The sequence below is a fragment of the Python bivittatus genome, unplaced genomic scaffold, assembly GCF_059951505.1.
Source record: "Python bivittatus isolate LINGU-HERP-01145 unplaced genomic scaffold, Pbiv_v1 ctg000690_np1212, whole genome shotgun sequence".
Taxonomy (NCBI): domain Eukaryota; kingdom Metazoa; phylum Chordata; class Lepidosauria; order Squamata; family Pythonidae; genus Python; species Python bivittatus.
In genome coordinates this window covers 6,651,078-6,669,584 of record NW_028277096.1, presented here as the reverse complement: position 1 = coordinate 6,669,584, position 18,507 = coordinate 6,651,078, and the positions used below count along the sequence as shown (strand labels likewise).

General features: G+C 39.0%; 1 protein-coding gene across 2 annotated transcripts in view; it reads left to right on the top strand.

The window, feature by feature from the left end:
- Positions 1-2,495: 2,495 nt before the first annotated feature.
- BAZ1B (bromodomain adjacent to zinc finger domain 1B) overlaps positions 2,496-18,507 on the top strand; it is a 40,695-nt gene continuing 24,683 nt past the window's right edge. The window contains exons 1-6 of one of the 2 annotated variants that reach the window (XM_007430257.4): positions 2,496-2,827; positions 8,834-8,950; positions 10,052-10,196; positions 11,267-11,468; positions 16,819-16,940; positions 17,384-17,581. In XM_007430257.4, the coding sequence (XP_007430319.1) occupies positions 2,712-2,827; positions 8,834-8,950; positions 10,052-10,196; positions 11,267-11,468; positions 16,819-16,940; positions 17,384-17,581 (900 nt within the window). In that variant the 5' untranslated portion in view covers positions 2,496-2,711. Of the gene's footprint in view, positions 2,828-8,833; positions 8,951-10,051; positions 10,197-11,266; positions 11,469-16,818; positions 16,941-17,383; positions 17,594-18,507 lie in introns of both variants that reach the window. The other variant, XM_088152583.1, reaches the window with a different exon arrangement.

Genomic DNA, 18,507 nt, shown 5'->3' with positions numbered 1-18,507 from the left:
CTGCCCAGAATTGTTGAGAGTCAGAAACCATACAAGTTTAGATGATGATGATGGTGGTGGTGGTGGTGATGGTGATGATGGTGATGTTGAATTCCCATAGTTTCCAATCTGAATCTACTTGTTTTCTCCTTTTCCTTTATGCATATAGAAGTTCAGAGTAGCCTTGTATCACTGGCTTCTTTCAAAGAAAGCAGCAAAAATGGCTTTTAATATATATTAAAGTTTGTTTTCATTGTTTCTGTGCATGGGTGATTTTATTTTGATGGTGCTAGTTAAGAGCATTTTTATGGTTCTTCTGTAGGCTACTCAGGGCTCTTCTAGTGCTACATCTAAATTGTTATTGTGAGCTCAAATAGAGATGAGTTATTCCATAACTGCCATGTCTATTGTTTCCAACCTGTGGTCAAGGGGTCACTGGTGGTGTCTGAGGTTACCGAATATAAAAATAAAGATACATTTTAAAAAGGGTTGTTTTAAACTCCAGAGATACTTAAATGTCCAAAGAATTTGACCCTCTTACTCAAAATCTTGTAAGATTTGGCAATATGAAATATTTTCGCTAGTGTACATATTTTTAAAATATGTTTTGAATTTTCAGACTGTTCTACTTCCATCCAGGAATTCATGTATGCAATGCTGACAATTAGGACTGAGTTGCCAATTGCTAGTTTAAGTCATGGTCCTGAAAATCTTGCAGAGATGATATAATATCCTGCATAGTGGAAAAGTATTAGGAAATCCTGGTGTACAGATTTGCATTGCCTTTGTTCCCAGATAAATTAGGTTGCTGTGGCATGTTTTCGGCATGATGGGATCCTAAAATACTTATGATTTTAGCACAGTCCCCAATCTTTGGGGCAAAGTAGGTATAATGGGAATTTTGAAAGCACGTTGTGAACGCTCACATTAAATGGCTGCACCATTTAGGGAGCACTTTTTTCACACAGTGACAACTATGGGACTAAGCTACTCACAAAATTCTCTCTCTCCCCCCCATCTCCCCCTAATGGGGGGGACTGGGTGGCTCACAAACTCCATTAAAACAATAAATATATAAAACATAAAAACTATACAAAACATTGCCAAACAAGAAAAACTCCTAGAGACTGATGGTTACCAGAGCTGTAGACAACAGGCCTCTAAGGGGCTAGCCATCCCCACACTTGGTGACTTCCCTCCCCACCGCAGGCCAAGTGGCAGAGCCAGGTCTTCTCTGGGGGCAAGATATCTCAAAGGGCAGGGGCTACAGCAGAGAAGGCTATATACAAAAGATGAACGTAAGGCTCCTTTTTGCCTCTCCTCCCCTTCAGCCTATGTGCCTTCCCCCATCATAATTTACTTTGTCTTGAGAGGGGGGCACCTGTGCCCACAATTAAAACACTTGTCTGCAGTCATCCACTGTTTTATTTTCTAAAGTCTACGAGTGGTACGTGAGGTTTAGAAGCAGTCTTGTAAAAATGTTTTACACTAGAGAAAGTCTGCTGTCCTTTACTAAAAAATTACAGTATAAAAAAGATAAAGCAGGATTGCTGGTGGGCGCCATAACCGTTGGCAAGGGGCAAAGCTCCATGTCAAGGATCGCTGTTGTACTGTAATGCAGTTACACTGTTACTTTGTATGTTTACGATTACTATTATGCTAAACATTGAAGCCTGTTTAACTTGTGACCCAGGAAGCAAAAATGGGAGCCCTGAATGGCATCATAAACGAACGGGTACTGTGACAAACCCATCTCAATTGCAAGCACTTTTTTTGAAACTGTTGGTAACAACAATCCAGTTGGTCAAGAGTCATTGCATTCATTGAAATATGCAAATAAAACGTTGAAGAAGCTCAGGAATGACTTTCTGAAAATCACGGCCAGGAAGGAGACATAAGGGCGGATAGTCACTTCTGAAACGTGGAGGGGAGAAAGCCACAGGTTCTAATAATCCTAAGTCTAAAGTGTGAAAATGGGACTTAAAATTCAGCATTCACTAGGTTCTGGTGTCGAGGCACTCTGCACATGCTCTGCAAATATATTTTAATTAATGTTTGCGATCCGGGCTGTAACCAATGAAAACAAGTCAAACTGAGTTCGAACCGAAGCGTCCAACCCTTACAGCTTGCGGAAAACAGTACGGTACTCCGATGTATTTCCCATGATTCCTCGGGAGCGCTTCTAAGGGCGCTGCTCCTTTAAGGCGAGGCTGAGTTTCAGGCGTCCAGACAAAAGCCTTCGAAGCGGGCTTTCCCCCTCCCTCTTCCTCTCGCCAATTCCCGGACGAAGCGATAAGCTCTCATTGGCCGAGGAAGGCGGGACATAATAACGGCGACCAAAAATGGCGGCGGAACGGCCGCGCTCCTTTCTTGCGCTTACATAACGCGACCTTTCTATTTCTCGCCTGCGCGCGGCGCAGCCTACGTTTAAGTCCCTTTGTGAGTGTCGCCCTTGCTAGCCAATGGGGTATCGCGATGTTCAGCATCGGACCAATCACCACGCACGGGAAGAGACGGGGGGCCGAAAAAGTGGGCAGTATTAAAAACATACATATATTGGAGGGGGGTGACTTGCGCGCGCGCAGAGAGCGTGAAGGAGGGAGGGGGCGAGCGAAACAGGCTGAGGGGTTTGCCGGCTTCGCCCTCCCGCGCTCCGGCGAGGAAGCAACGAAGGGATTCTCCCGCCATTTTTCCGGCGCTGCTGCTGGACCGACTTCTTCCTCGTTTCGGTGATGGCGCCGCTGCTGGGCCGCAAGCCTTTTCCGCTGGCTAAGCCGCTGCCGCCGGGAGAGCCGCCGGGGGAGCGCTTCGTCATTGCCCACACGCAGGAGGCCTTCCGCTCTAACGAGTATCCGATGAGGACGGTGGAGAGGACTGTGCGCGGGGTGGGGGGCGACTTTTGTTATTCCGTCAGAGTGCAGTGGGGGATGGGTGAGAGGCAGTGAAGGAGTTGCTCTTCTTTCTTCTCTCGCTTGGCGATTTATCTCGAATCGGAAACGTAGGACTTTCTTGACTCCCGGTCTCTTTGTTCCCTTTTTCTCTTTATTTTCCCCTCCCCCTTCTTGGCATATTTTTCTTCCTCTCGGACGCAAGATGGAGCAGGGAAGAACGACTTCGTTTCCTATGCTGAGAGCACAGCGGGGCCGGCAGAGGAATATTTGTGAATGTCAGTAACTGGCGGATTGGGGAAGAAAGAGGGAGGATCTTTTTTGTCTGAGAAGGTTCTAAGTTATTCTCATTAGCCATCTAAGTTTGGACTGGATCCTGCCTGATCAGGAGCAGTTAACTTCGAAGGCAAGCTCGAGAGGGCGTACACCAGAGGAAGGGTTTCACTTTCGGGTAAAGCTTATATGTCTCTGGAGGCATTGGCCTGGCCCCTGCAGGAAACACAATTAGGTAGGCATGTTGGTCTTCAGTAGGGCAAGAAGTCCTGTTTTTGTAAATGCCTCTTAATGGTAGCTAAAAGTGGAAGGATCTGTCTCTGAATCCTATGAGTAAAGGCTCATACCGGCAAAGGTTTAACACGATCATGCCCCTTTTGAGAAATTTCTAGAATGTTAAGATTAAATTGACCTACTGGACCAAAAAGAATGGAAACCTTTGCTATGGATATTGCTAACCTGTCTTATTTGAGAGTTTATCAGACAATTATCTCCCCATACTCAAAACCTAGAATTCAAAGTTAAGTAGTGATATTGATTGAAAGAAACTTACATGCATATAGTAATGTCAATTGGCCTATTTTGTGATGGTGAGTTACATGCATAAATTAACTTAACATCACAATAGGCATTGATATCCCTGTCTCAGTTGGCACTAAACAGCAGGTTACCATGATGATAAAATAACACTTCCTGCACCCAATTTCCAAAAGTTTACATTTCCGTATTTTAGAAGATCTGGACGATTAGTAGGGAAGATTAGTACTCCTTTCATAGAGTGTTGACCGTAGCACCTGATTGGCCACTGTTAAAGGTTAAATGGATGTTTGTTTAGAAGTAAACTCATTTTTCTAATGTTTAGCCCTGGTTGGTTCATTGAACAAGAGTGGTGATAGTATATTTCCTAAGTACTTCAGCTGTCAGTATAACTTTTCCTTATTTTCTGAGTCCTGGTGCCAAGGAAGACCTGTGCTGTTGATGTTCCATTGTGCTTTTCAGCCCTGTATGTATGCAACTACCTGGCTCTGTTGGTAGAGAAGCCAAGAGCTGGGCCATAGTTTACAGAGGCTTGACTTGTCCGATGAATAAGTATAGCTTTTCTTGCATAGTTTCCCCCTTTCTTACTATGTTTTTGCAACCAGTGTGCATGCATTTAAAGTAAACTTACCCCAAATACTTAAGAGCTTTTAATGGCTAGACAGAGTTTGTATCAAAATATACCACTTAGCAACTTTTCTAGAGTAAAAATTGATAATCTAGCAAGCAAGCACTCTTTTTACTGTTTAATGTTCGGTGTTTGGGGATGATTGTTCTTTTGATATTCACCTCATTTTGTATATGGTAGACTGATTGATGAAAATGTTCAAGATCAGTAAGCAAGCGACATGGTCAGGAGGAGGGCTGAACTTGAAATATCTCTTAGTAGGTCTTTAGTGAATACCAGTTTCTTTCCTCATATAATTTAATTGTCTTAGGCTGCTTTATCTTAAGGACTGAGACTGCTGGTACTTCTGTCAAGTCTTGTGCAAATGAATTTATATTTATCTTTTAAAAAATCCAAAGAGCTAATTTTTGTGTAGGCCTCAGTAAGTACATTTAGTGTCCTCGAAGGGCAATGCTTTGTTTTTCCCCTTCAGTCTTCCTTCTTTGTCTTGTACCCAAGAGAGCCCCTTCCTTTTAACAAAACCTCCTCTCCCTCCACCCCATCTGTCAGAACAGCCTTGGCTCTTCTCTGATCACCAGGTGCTTTTGGAAGGGAACCTACTTATAATATTGTGATAGATACTTTATGCTTAGAGGTTCATGATAAATGTTCTTACATAATTTACTGGGTTTTGTGTTTGTAATCTATTTAATCTTGTATGGTCAGATGGTATTCTGTGAAATATGTTTGGATTCCAACTGCTTGGAAAAGACAGAAAGCTGTCCATTCTCTTATTGAGAATGAGAGAAGCCTTCTGACATTTTGCTTAAATTTGGATTCACAATTTACCACAATTCAGGATATTGGGATCAATTCTGTTATGTCCTCAGTTGCAGCTTTGCATAATTGAATTAGGTGTCAAGATCAACTCTTATGACTTTATGGGCAAAAGGTCACTGTAATGGCATAACTTTAGAAATTTCACTGGAATGTTAACTGTCAGCAGTCTCTGTCATTAAATGCTTACTATGATGGAAAAATCTACTTCATGTTGATAAAACTCTATACAACTCTGCCCTGGGCTGACCACGCAATGCTGCTGATGTCCTTTCTTGGTGTCTGGAGGCTATTGCACTATCCCAAATAGAACCAATGAACAACTGCGGTTTTCCTTGACTTGAAGCTCTGGTTTGAGGAACAGGTGGCAGCCATGGCCAGGAGGGCTTTTGCACATTTACAGCTTGTGTGACATTTGCATCTTTTTTTGGATAGGGAGACACTATTCATGATCACTCATGCCTTGGTCACCTCCAGAGTGGATTATTGCAACAGACTCTACATGGAGCTGCCCTCGAAAAGCATCCAGAAGCTTCAGCTGGTCTAGAATGCAATGGTGTTAGCAGTTACGGGCACACCTCCATATGCCCATGTTACACCTTTGTTCCACTAGCTACGCTGGCATCCAGTGAGCTTCCAGGTGCAATTCAGAGTACTGATTTTTGCCTATAAAGCCATTCATGGCACAGGGTTGGGTTATTTGTAGGATTGTCTCTATACCAATGTCAGGAAAATTCAGAAGTCTAGTAATGAAAAGATTTGACTGATGATTGTCTGATATTCTGCAGACAGGTAGACAGGTTCTTCTGTATTGGCATAAATAGCCTTTATAAGACTGCAGTAAAAGGCAGCTTTTATCTAAAATCTCTTTTTGAGTCTGTTTTGAGTATTATTTAGAATCTCTTGGAATGGAGCAGTGTGTAACTCCAAAGATAGTTGAAGGATATGAAACAAAAGAAAGGGACGTGGTGTGTGATATTGATTTGATATACAATAGGTAGCTTTTGGAAAGAGGTTGTGGTACTGCGTGAGAATTGGAAATGTAAAAAGTCTTATTTGCAGATGTATGCAGAAAGGGTTGTGTATGCCTTAGTTTTGAACAAGCGCAGAACAACAGATTTACTATTGGAGAGTGGATTAATCACCCAAAATTGTGTCCTTTACTGTAAGTTTGTAAGTATAGTTTTTAAAAAGTTAAGTAACACGTAAAAGAAATACTTGAAGCTGGAGAGAAGGCCCAGTAAACCTTCCAAATTTTTGAGCTTTTATACCCTTTTTTCACAGTAAATCAGATTTAGGAAGTTGGAAGTAGAGTATATTTATATGGTAATGGGGATGATGCTAAGGTCTCCTCTGAATTCTTCCTCTTCGTATTGCCACCTGGTTCCTTATCTTTGTCATCACACTGTATTTTTGGAATGTTCTATTAAAGATTTAATATTGGTTGCATATTGCCATCTGATTCCTTAACTTTTCTATCTAAAATTGATCACTTCTGAAATTCTCAATTAAAGATTTAACATTGGTGGCTGGCAGTGCTCCCAAATGAAAACATACTGCATATTTTGCAGAAAGGGTTTAAGCTCTGGAGAATTTCTATGGAAAACAAAGTATCTGCTATGCATCTCCATTGTCAGAAGTGCTGGCTATAGTTTAAGGAACTTTTCTGCTGTTTGCATTGCAAGCCATGATGCTACATGAAGTTGCACTATGCAGCTTACCACCCTGACATCAAGAAATTATAAATTGCTGCCCAGAAACTGATACCAGGTTTTTGTTTCTCTGATCCAAAAATGAGAATAAGCAGGAGCTTGTGGAGGGGACTAGATCCTTGGCCTTTTTTGTATCTGGATGGTAGTTGTATGCTTGCCATATTTTTTGCTTTGCATGAATTGGTTGGTATGTATTTATTTAGCAAATTTACATGGCCATCCATCATAACCAAAGATTTTTTGCTACTTTTTAAAATTAATCAGAAGCCAAATAAGTGCTGCTTGAAAGCTGCTGCTCTGTTACTCTGTGGTCTTTAAGGGGCAACAAAATCTTGTCAGATGAGCCATACTTCTTGAAATAAGTTCATAGGATGGAAAAACTGGCTATTCATGCCAGCTTCCTTTTCTTTTTTTTAGCATTTATGTTCTGTAGCAACTCATGGTAGAGGTGTTTGCTTATAGAATTGAGGAAGAAATTCAGCTAAGGTTGGGTTAATCTGTTTATCTGATAGGCATACAACTATACAGTATACACTGTATGTTTTGATAATTTGACTTGCGTACAGTAAAATTTTAATTAAAGTTTATCCCAAACATAATTCTCACTAAATACATTCTCAGTGACTGCTGAATTCTGTGAGTTTATATATATGAAAGTAGTGGAGTTATATTTTGTTAAAACATTGCTCAGACATGACAATAAAACCATAGCTTCATAGTATTTCCTCTTTTCAGTTTCTATTTATACATTGATCTTATATATCCAAATTAAAGGTTGCTCATAGTTTATTGTGATGCCCAAATTGGAGGAGCTGTGGCTCCCACTGTTTAATTCCGAACTAGAATTGGAAATATCTGTCAAAATATGGTTTCAATTTTGGTTGATGGGAGACAACCATTTAAAATACCTTTAGTTAGTATGATTTAAATGACCCAATAATTAAAAGCTAGGAAGGAAAATAAGTAATTAAAAGACAGAACATTCTGTAGCCTGAACTGGATAGGAAGCAACCTGCTAGTTATGGCTGCATATATCCTTTTTTGTGTATGTGTGTGTTCCTTCATGTCAGTGTTGACTCCTGGCAATTGCCTAGACTAGTCTCTGCAGTTTTCTTGGCAAGATTTTGGAAGTGGTTTGCCATTGCTTGCTTCCTGGGGCTGAGAGTGACTGGCCCAGGGTCACCCACTTGGCTTCATGCCTAAGATGGGACTACAACTCACAGTCTCCCAGTTTCTAGCCTGATGCCTTAACCATTACACCAAACCTGCTCTCTCTGTATATCCTTTAGTGTTCCCCAAATCATATTGCCAGTGATGGTTGGGTGATTTTTAGCAGAAAACTAAAATTAATTAAAACTACAATAAGTGTAATTCACCTAGGCAAGTTTAAAATTCCTTGTAAAGCAGGGAGGACATGAAGCAAAAATTCATTTCCTCTGTTATATCATTATGTTAGCTCTGGGCAAGGTATAGCTCTTTGCAGCTGACAATGTGGTTCCATTTTCTTAAAAGTTGATCATCTCTAATTTAAACCATTGTTTGACTGTGATACCTGAATTGAGATAATTTTTTATCAGTATATGAAATGTATTTTAAAATGTTTTGGGAAAAGCAACTATAATATCAATAAGTAAATACCAGTTCACTACTGGTAGTGGCAGTTCACTACTGAGGCAGTGTTTTCTCATAATAAGGATGGAATCCTGCCTTCTAAACCTGAATATGAATAAGATGAATAATAGTACTGTATAAACAATCCCTTCACATTATGAGAGCAGGAAAACAGTATGAAGCAGAAAACTATACATGATGCCCAACCAAGGATTATAATTAAATTACTCAGATGTTAAAATATTAAACCAGTATCAAACCTTGATTTAGTGACTTTGTTTATCATAATGTGTAAATAAGGCTTTGTGTAAAATGACAGAAAACTGCTAATTTAATCCAGTGGTTTAAAACTAAATGCACCCTATTTTCCTGAGCTGTTGCTCCTTCAGAGAGTATGAAGCACGATTAGAGAAATATAACCAGCGAATATGGACCTGCAAAAGTACCGGGAGTAGTCAGCTGACACACAAAGAAGCTTGGGAAGAGGAACAGGAAGTTGCTGAGCTGTAAGTAGCAGTATCAAATGCTTTTGCTTTTGGAGACAGGGCCCAAGCGATGGGGGGAATGTGATGAAGAGTGAGCTTCCTGTGAAAATCCTTGGAATGTGTTATACTTGAGTCATGTCTCAAGAACAGGGAAAACTTTTCTTCAGCTACATAGATAAGCAAGGATATCTAAACTCTAAAAAAATATTTCTGGGTATTGCGTGTCTCTCTGTGATATTTTTTCTCATTAAACAGTGTACCTTGCAGTTCTTCCTGGCCTTTCTCCATAAATTCTGGTCTAATTAAAATATAGCACAATTGAAAACAGATATAGATGTGCTGCATACAAATACAGAATATAATCCATTATATATAAGTCCAAAAACTTTCTGGCAGTGAATCATGCATTATATATTCATGTAAATCAGTGCATTTTTTAGTATATTATAGTTGTATATTTGTGAAGTATGGCATGTTTCCATACCCATCAGGACTCAGGGTTTCAGGCAAAAGTTGTTAGTCTGTTTTTTTACACAGTAAATGAAGTGCTAAATGCATGTCATACTGCTGGTATGTAGTAGGAATGCTGCCCCCAAAGAAAATTATTACGTATAGAAAAATCAAATGCAGGACAGCCTTATTATCTGTAGTTTCACATATCTGCAGTTGTAAATACAGACCAGAACTCATTGATAGTGAACAGGTTTTGGCACACAATCCTGATCTGTCTACCATTTTCCCAGTGTGCAAAAATAAGCATCCAACCTCCCTCCCTCCATTTCCCAGTAGTTTGCAGTGCTCTATCCTTGTATAGTCAGTGCAGAGGGTCGTGCTTGCTTAATTCATTTCAGTAGTACAGAATTCCCTAAAGGCTTCTCACTAAAATTAGAGAAATGTTTGGATCTTGACTAACTGCTTTTAAGTAAATGGGGATTAAGGTAAGGCTACTGATACTACCATATTGGTAGGCAAGTCATGGTAGAGGTTTCTGTGAATTGTCTCTTGAATGTTGCAACTTCTCTAGTTGAAGTTGATTCTTTAAGTTGCTATTGTCAGTTTCATAATAATAATCTCTTAGAAAGGATCCTGTATGCTATATCCATTTTCTTTTTGTTTTTTTAGTTTAAAAGAGGAATTTCCAGTTTGGTATGAGAAACTTGTTCTGGAAATGGTTCACCATAATACAATCTCTTTAGAAAAGCTGGTGGACACTTCCTGGCTGGAGATTATGACAAAATTTGCTGTTGATGAAGAGTGTGACTTTGAGGTAAGGACTAGGTATAAATTCATCTCTCGGAAACATTTGTGGAAATAATGATGCCACATTAGAAATGTGATGGCGCCCCTGTCTCTAACATACCTGATTTCCAGAAACGGTTGAAAGTAATTATTAGATGTGATGCTCTTGGGTTTAAAAAAAAATGGAGGGTATGGTGAGCTTTTGATGGGATAAGCATTAGATGAACCTGTGACCAATCTTGCCCTAGAACTTTCAGCAATCCTTTTGTGACCTATAGAGCACTTTTAAAATCCTGAGGCAAACATTTTGGCACATTTTACAGGCAATGTGTTTAAGAAGTGAAATGGATGCCTTAAGCATGCAGAGATTTAATCCCCTTAAAAAATTGCCAATTTCCCTCCAATTGTGATTACTTTTCTCATTTTCAGGGTGGGTTATAATTAGGTAATGATTTTGTAGCTCTTTCCAGCTTAATAATCATCAGCAGATCTTTTTTCTGAGACACACGGATCTCTTGATGAAGAGATGTTTCACTTCATAAATCTATGTCATGAAGGGCAGACTCCATTGGTGACAACCAATATTGAAGGCCTATCAGATTGACTCCTGATTGTCATTGGACTAAACTTATCCCCTTAAAACAGCTGATTATCCTAAGGCTTTGTATATTTTTTCAATAAAGATGGTTATTATTGACTCAGTGTATGGAGACATGATATAGTACACTGTTTTGTGTATTGCTTACCCAGAATCTCTGTCTATGAAATCTCTGAATATAACTTACATGAAGCTGTGAACACATTGAAAATCAGAATACTGGAGGATTATGAATACTTCAAAGGGTTCTTGGACTTTCTCTCACTACTGTAATGGAATCATGACATTGCAAGTTACATCACCTAAGGCCTCTGGAAACCCCAAAGTGCAGCTATGTCTTTTAAGAAAGTTGCCATATGGAAAGTTGCCATATGTTGCTACAGATGGTCCTTGTCTACCTTCAGGCGTGACACCCCGACCCCTCAGTCATTTCACAAATTATTACCTGAATGTAGTAAATAATTCTCTGCCTAGTTCTAATTTGCTTCTTTCTTTTTCAGGTTGGAAAGGAGAAAGTACTACGTGTCAGGGTAGTAAAAATACATCCATTGGAGAAAGTAGCAGAAGAGGAAGCTACTGAGAAGAAAACAGATGCAGCCTGTGATTCCCCATCCAGCGACAAAGAGAATACCAGCCAGGTTGTACAGGAAAATCAAAAGGAGCCAGCACTGAAGGAAGATGACAACAGAAGAGAGAGTCTGAGTGAGTAAGCCATGGCTTGAAATGAAGGAAACCAGCCTTAGGTCTTATTTAGGAGTAAACTCTAAAATTGTATATATGATCAATGGCTGTTAAAAGCAATTTTGATCTGGACAGAATTACTGTTGTCAAAATATCACTTGTTAGTATGAGAGGTTGTTGAAATTTCTTGTCAAATGTTTTCAGGTGCTTTTACGAATGAAAATCTATTATTTTTTCGAGACAAGGGAGTTGTGAAGACAAGTGCCATTGTTGTGAAACTGAATGTCAGTTTAATAAATAAGGATTTGAAAGCACCTCTTATTATGAAAGTGGTTGCTTTAACTAGTTAAGTGTTTTGTACAGATATGTCTAAACATTCCATTTTGTGGCAATGGTATACATGAGTGAAATGGGTTCTTCTTACCTCCCTCCATTTTCTGGAACAAATTTTGAAGGAAGGCAAGCAGATGCCTCCTTCCATAATGGTTGATAATAAACTTTTCCACAGCAAATCAGTTTGGAATTAATATTTACTGCAGATTAATATTAATATTTATAAAAATAGTTAATATTTACTGCAGATGCTAGACTAGTATAGCTGTTGATAGGCTGCATTGGTCTGTGACAGTAAAGTGAAATCGTATGCTCTTATAGAAGAAAAGGCAAGAAAACTCAATTATCACTGGAAATTCTGGCTAGTTCACACATTGTACTGACCTTGGTTTCCTTTAAAATTTTCTGACCAGCTTCATGCATAAACCTAAATCATAAACAGTGGTTACAGAACACACTGATTTGGTTCATGCAATATTAAATTTGCTTTTTAAAATTTTTAATTTTTTAATTTTTAAATTAAAAAAAATTAAAATATGGCTTCTTGGGTGTTTGCTGTTATATATGGACCCCCCCCCAGTTGATTGTAAACCATGGTTTATAGCAGTGCAGTGTCTGAACCAATTGGCTGTGCTTATTCAGCAAACTATATCTTAGTGCAGAATGTGAACTGTCTTTGAGGATGGAGATTCCATGTACCAATACTTAGATTAGGTAGCATTTTGGTAGCCCTACTGTAATTTTCCTTGACTAAATGGTGTCAATCTCATTGCAAGCACAACACAGTTTGCATGCAGTAAAATACTGCATCATATGTGTTCCCAGCAATCTACTCAAGTTAGAGTAGGATACTCTGTGTGTGTAATTTCTCTGGTTAAAGTTCTGGAATGAGATTACCCGAGATCCAGTGGCCCCCATTCTGCTGCTGTTTAGAAGAGTCATGAAGATTTGTCTCTTCACCCAGGCCTTCTTTGTTGATTGTTGTGAGCCCCCCAGAGTTGTTGGGAGTTGGGCAGCATACATGTTTTTTAATAAATTTTATTTTATTATTACTGTGTTGGTCACACAGTCAGCCAGTTGCTTAGACTGGATTTGGCATTTTTATCCACCTATTGAGTCCTTCCCAAGGACCTGGGATAGGCAGATGTTCTTGTTTGATGGTGTTACAGGTATTGTTGCAGGATATATACTGTTCCAAGTAAAGCTGCCTTTTGCAACTGACTGATGGTGATTTTGTCAATACTGATGGTGTTCAAGTGATGCTCCAGATGTTTTGGGATTGCACCCAAGGGGCCTATTACTATTGGTACTATCTTTGGTTTCTTTTGCCATGGTCGTTCTACTTCTATTTGCAGGTCTTTGTATTCTGTGATTTTCTCCAGTTCTTTCTCTTCTATTCTGCTGTCTCCAGGTATTGCAATATCCACTATCCAAACTTTTTTGTCTGTCTTATCAACAATTATTAAGTCGAGTGTTGTGTGTCAAGTGCTTGTCTGTTTGAATTCTAAAGTCCCAGAGCACTTTAGCTTCTTCATTTTCTGTTACTTTGTTTTGTGGTCCCACCAGTTCTTGCTTGCAGGCAAATGGTATTTCTTGCAGATACTCCAATACACCATTGTTGCTACTTTGTCATGGCATTGTTTATAGTCAGTCTGTGTGATCTTGCAGCAGCTAACTAGGTAGTCCACTGTTTCTTCAGCTTCTTTGCAGAGGCAGCATTTGCTGTCTATTGCTGTCTTCTCAATTCTGGCTCTGTATGCATTTGTTCTTAAGGCTTGATCTTGTGCAGCCAGAATTAGCCTCTCTGTCTCTTTCTTCAACTTTCCTGCTCTTAGCCATTGCCAGGTCTAGTTGTTATCTTCTTTGCCTGCTAGTTTTTTTGTGTACTGCCCATGTAATACTTTGCCTTGCCATGTCTCTTTTCTATTCTTCATCTGGTCTTTCTTATAGACCAGTTTGGTTTCTTTGGTATTCAGTAAACCTTCATGGTGTACTAGCTTCAGTGCACCTTCTTCACTGTCCTTCAGATATTCTTCCAGTGTCCTTTTTTCATCTTCAACTGTCTTCCCTGTTGATGGTAAGGGTGGCACATTTGTCCAGTCCAAACTCCATTGCAATATCTTGGCTGTATATGCGGACAGTATTGAGCAGTGATTCTACTTCAGATGGTGTTTTTCTATACAGCTTCAGATAGTCCATATAAAGGAGGTGGGATAGCCTGGCAGATGTTTTTGATGTTTGATAGCCATGGCCTGACTAGTTCAGTATTGTTGACAGAGGAATCAGTGCAGTGACAAACAGTAGTGGGGATAGTGAGTCTCCTTGAAAGATTCCTGTCTTGATGTTAACCTCTCCCAAATCTATCGCCATTGACCAGCAACTTTGTCTTCCATTGTGCCATTGATCTTTGCACAAAGCTTCTGATGTTTCTACTGATTCCTGTTATTTTTAGGCACTTGATTATCCAATCATGTGGCAGGGAGTCGAATGCCTACTTGTAAACAATCCAAGTTACATTCTGGTTGGTCTTCCTTCTCTTACAGTTTTCCAAAATCATCTTGTCAAGTAGGAGCTGATCATTGTCCCTCTGCTGTTTGGGTGGTTTCCTTTCTGCTCAGATGGAAAGAGCTTGTTTTCAGCTAGGTCCTGTTGGACTGCATCAGCTACCACACCAGTTAGCAATTTGAAAGTTGTTGGCAAGCAGGTAATTGGCCTGTAGTTGCCTGTTGCTGCCCCTTTTGCTAGATCTTTCATTATCAGGTAGGTTTTGCCAGATGTTAACCAATCTTCACCTCCTTGCAGTATGTTGTTAAACTGCTTGGCAGGGGGTAGGTGCAGAGCAGTCGGATGTTTCAACCAAAAACCATGCAGTTCATCTTCACCTGGTGCTGACCAATTCTTGATCTTCCTTGCCCCTTTCTCCACCATTTCTGCTGTTATTACAAGTTCTTTCATTTCAGCTTCCTTTTTATTCTTATCTACCTTATTTATCCAAGCTATATTCTTGTTGTATTTCTTTGGGTTGTCCCATAGCTACACCCAGAACTGCACTGTTTCTTCTTTGTCAGGTGTTGATTAGTTCATTGCAGTCTATTGTTGTTGTTGTTGTTATTATTATGGTTGATTGCACCGCCAGCCAGATGTTTAGACTGGATTTGGCATTTTTATCCACCTTTCAAGTCCTTCCCAAGGACCTGGGATAGGCAGATGTTGTTTGATGATGTTAAAAGTATTGTTGCAGGATATAAGCTGTTCCAGGTAAAGCTTCCTTTTGCAATTGACTTGTGATTTTGTCAATGCCAATGGTGTTCAAGTGGTGCTCCAGATGTTTTGGGATTGTACCCAAGGCACCTATTACTATTGGTACTATCTTTGATGATGATGATGATGATTTTGACCTTTGTTCTCCCACGGGAATTGGGAAGTCCTTGAGTATCCAGAAACATGTGAATACAAAATGCTAATGGAAAGCTTGTTCTCTTTTTCCTATTATTGTGATGTATGTATCTAATTAATCAGACTAAAACAGCCTAGAATGTTTAACTTGAAGAGAAAGGAGGAATTTAACTCAAATAAATGAAACTGATTGGTAGAACATTCAATCAGAAATACTTTGCCATATTGCAGCATTCGTAGAGTCAGCTACTGCAAGACAGCTTTAAATGTTGTACGCTGCCCAGAGATACCTGTTGAGATGGGCAGCTATAGAAATAAAATTAAATAAATAAAATGTGGATGCGGTTCTATGAATTTATACTAATATTTTATTTTTATTGATCTACTATGCTCTTGTTTTGTCATAATTTTTTATGTTTATGCTATGAAATTTTTGTGATTGCTGGCTTACATGATTTTTCTACAAGCAGAATTTATGGAGTAGGATAGGTTTTTCTTCAGTTAATTGTGATTACAGTTTCCACGTTCAGATATAACTCTGAATGTCTCAAGTGCAGGAGAAAAACATGGGATAGGTGTTCTTTTAAGCTGTAACTTTGGATTTCCCATCTATCTTTTGGATGAAGGAAGTTAACTATGGAAAGACCTTTAGCTTGACTGAATCAGCTAAGATCAGCACATCTTTGTCAGATGGAAAAGGAAGATATGTCTAATAAAAATATTAAAAATAAAAACTTGGTATTCTTTGTTTAACCCATTTTAGAATGTACAGTACTGATCCTGCAGCATTACATACTTGCTACTTTGGTATTAAGCATGTATTTATTTCTGGCCACCTGTGTTTATAATAAGCTGTAACATTATCTGTTTAGAGTTATGCATGAAACAGAAAAAGTGTTTGGTTTGAGCTCTGAACATAAAAGCCAGTGTTCTATCCTGCACCTTATCTGAACATTTTTGAGTTGCCTGTCTTTTTAAATGTATCTTGGAGCTCAGTGCCAATAAGACTCAAAAGCATGCACAGAATACACTTTCACACCAAAGTTTAATGAACCAGCATTATATTAATAATCTTCGCATTTATATCCTCAGCAGCATTAGTGACAGTTGTTTGTAAAACACAGTGGTGCAGGTACACATACTTTTGTGTTATCTTCACAATACATTGCATAATACACAAGCAGCGCACCCATCTACTCACATGAATTTTAAAATCCTCAATAGGTATTTTAAAAAAGCAACTTACTATGCAGGTAGGTTGGCATACTTACAGCTATGAGCTGTCTTTTTTATCTGACTATGTGCTTTATTGCTTCTTCTCAAAGCTCCTCTCCCATAGACTCCATCTAGTCAATAGCAACAGGGATGTAACTGGTCCTGCTTCTTTACTGGTTAGGCTGGAAAAAGATTGAAAAAAGCAAACCAGTCACAAGCCACAGAACAAAAGCAACCTTGCAGTGCTCGGAATAGTTAGAACTTTTGAAACAACATTGCTCAAAACAGCCAGATTTTGTTTCATTTTATGAAAAGCTGAAATAGGTTTTGAAACAGCTGAAACTTTTTTTTGGTTATTTCATATTTTCAGGTATAGAACTGTTGAAGCACAGTACTAATATTTTTACTTTCTTTCTTCATTGGGCAGGTGACCGGGCACGTCGATCTCCTCGGAAACTTCCTACTTCTCTGAAGAAAGAAGAGAAGAAATGGGTTCCTCCAAAATTCTTACCACACAAATATGATGTCAAGTTGCAGAATGAAGATAAGGTGAGTAGACTAAGTTTGCCTGTTATCCAGTTCTATCTTAAGCTTTTAAGAAGCAGTTAACATAACTGTCATAAACAACTATATTTAAGTATGATGGTTCACTGCATGCCTGCTATAAATCATTGGTTGAGGAATGGCAGTATAAAGCAGTAATTCTGCTGTTCATATCTTTAGCCTCACCAATTGTTCTACAACCCCCCCCTTATTATTATAAAAGCGAATATGTGTATGTATGTATGTACACACAAACATATATACATACACTCTTAGTATATCTATGTGTTATAAGCTTTTTATCTTTACAGTATATTTATCATTTATGGTAAGTATTACACTTTCAGTGACTTCCTAGTATCTGCTTTAAACTACTTCTAAGTCCTATCTATCGTTTCTGTACCATCAGTTGAAAACCCTGTCTGAAAGGTTTGTTTTTGTCTTCCAAGATCATTAACAATGTGCCAGCAGACAGCTTGATTCGAACAGAACGACCACCAAACAAAGAGATTCTACGTTATTTCATCCGTCACAATGCACTTCGGGCTGGAACAGGCGAGAATGCTCCCTGGGTAGTTGAAGATGAGTTGGTGAAGAAGTATTCCCTTCCCAGCAAGTTCAGTGACTTCTTGCTTGACCCACATAAAGTGAGAAATAAGGCAAGATCTGTCTGGGTTGTGTGATAGAAAATAGAAGTCATTTTCACATGGGTATTTATTCTTAAGCCTGTGTTGAAAATAAGGCAATATCGGAGTGAAGTTTGACTCCTTCTGCCTCTTTTCAGAAGAGCATGCCCTTGTTTGTCATCAGATGCTAAAATAACGGTTTGGAAATATATATCCATTATCTTGTCCTGGGATGCTCAACCTTTTTGAAGGGTCGATGGACACATTTGGAATTTTAAGAATATGTTATGCCTGAATTGGTAAGGGGGGGCACTTGTCCATTCACTAATGACTCCCATGCAGATGTATCCAACAATGAAACATGTATTTCAGAGAAGGCAAAGTGGTGATTAACTTGTTCAAGATAGCTTAAATTCAACATAGAGGTGAAGATCAAAACTTCAGTTATTTTGTTGAGCCCATGTTTTGAAAATTCACACCTTTCTCTAATGGTCATTTTGCTCCTCAAATCCCTACAAAATATCCCAGTTTCATGGACCACAAACCAAAGCAAAAGAAAGAAAAAAGCCCAAATAAACAGCAAGCACCATTCCCATTTCTTGCCATCCATCACCTTTAGTTCACAGATATTCCTCCCATCCCCCACTTCACGTTGGGTGTTAGGATATGCTTCAGAATAAATATGTAATAGGTAACAATTTCCCATTTTTATTTTGAAGAATATGGATGTATTCTTGGAATTAAAAATATTGCTAGAACCTGATATAACATTTTGCAATATTCATGTTTCCCATATTTTTTTTAAAGTAAAACATTTTAAAACAGGGAGAGTAGGGAGCCAGGCGGATGTAAAAAAAAATGTCTGCAGGGACATTATGTCTAATGAGCTCCATATTGGAGATTGTTGTGTTATCACATTCTTGCAGTAGAGAAATCAAGCTCACAAT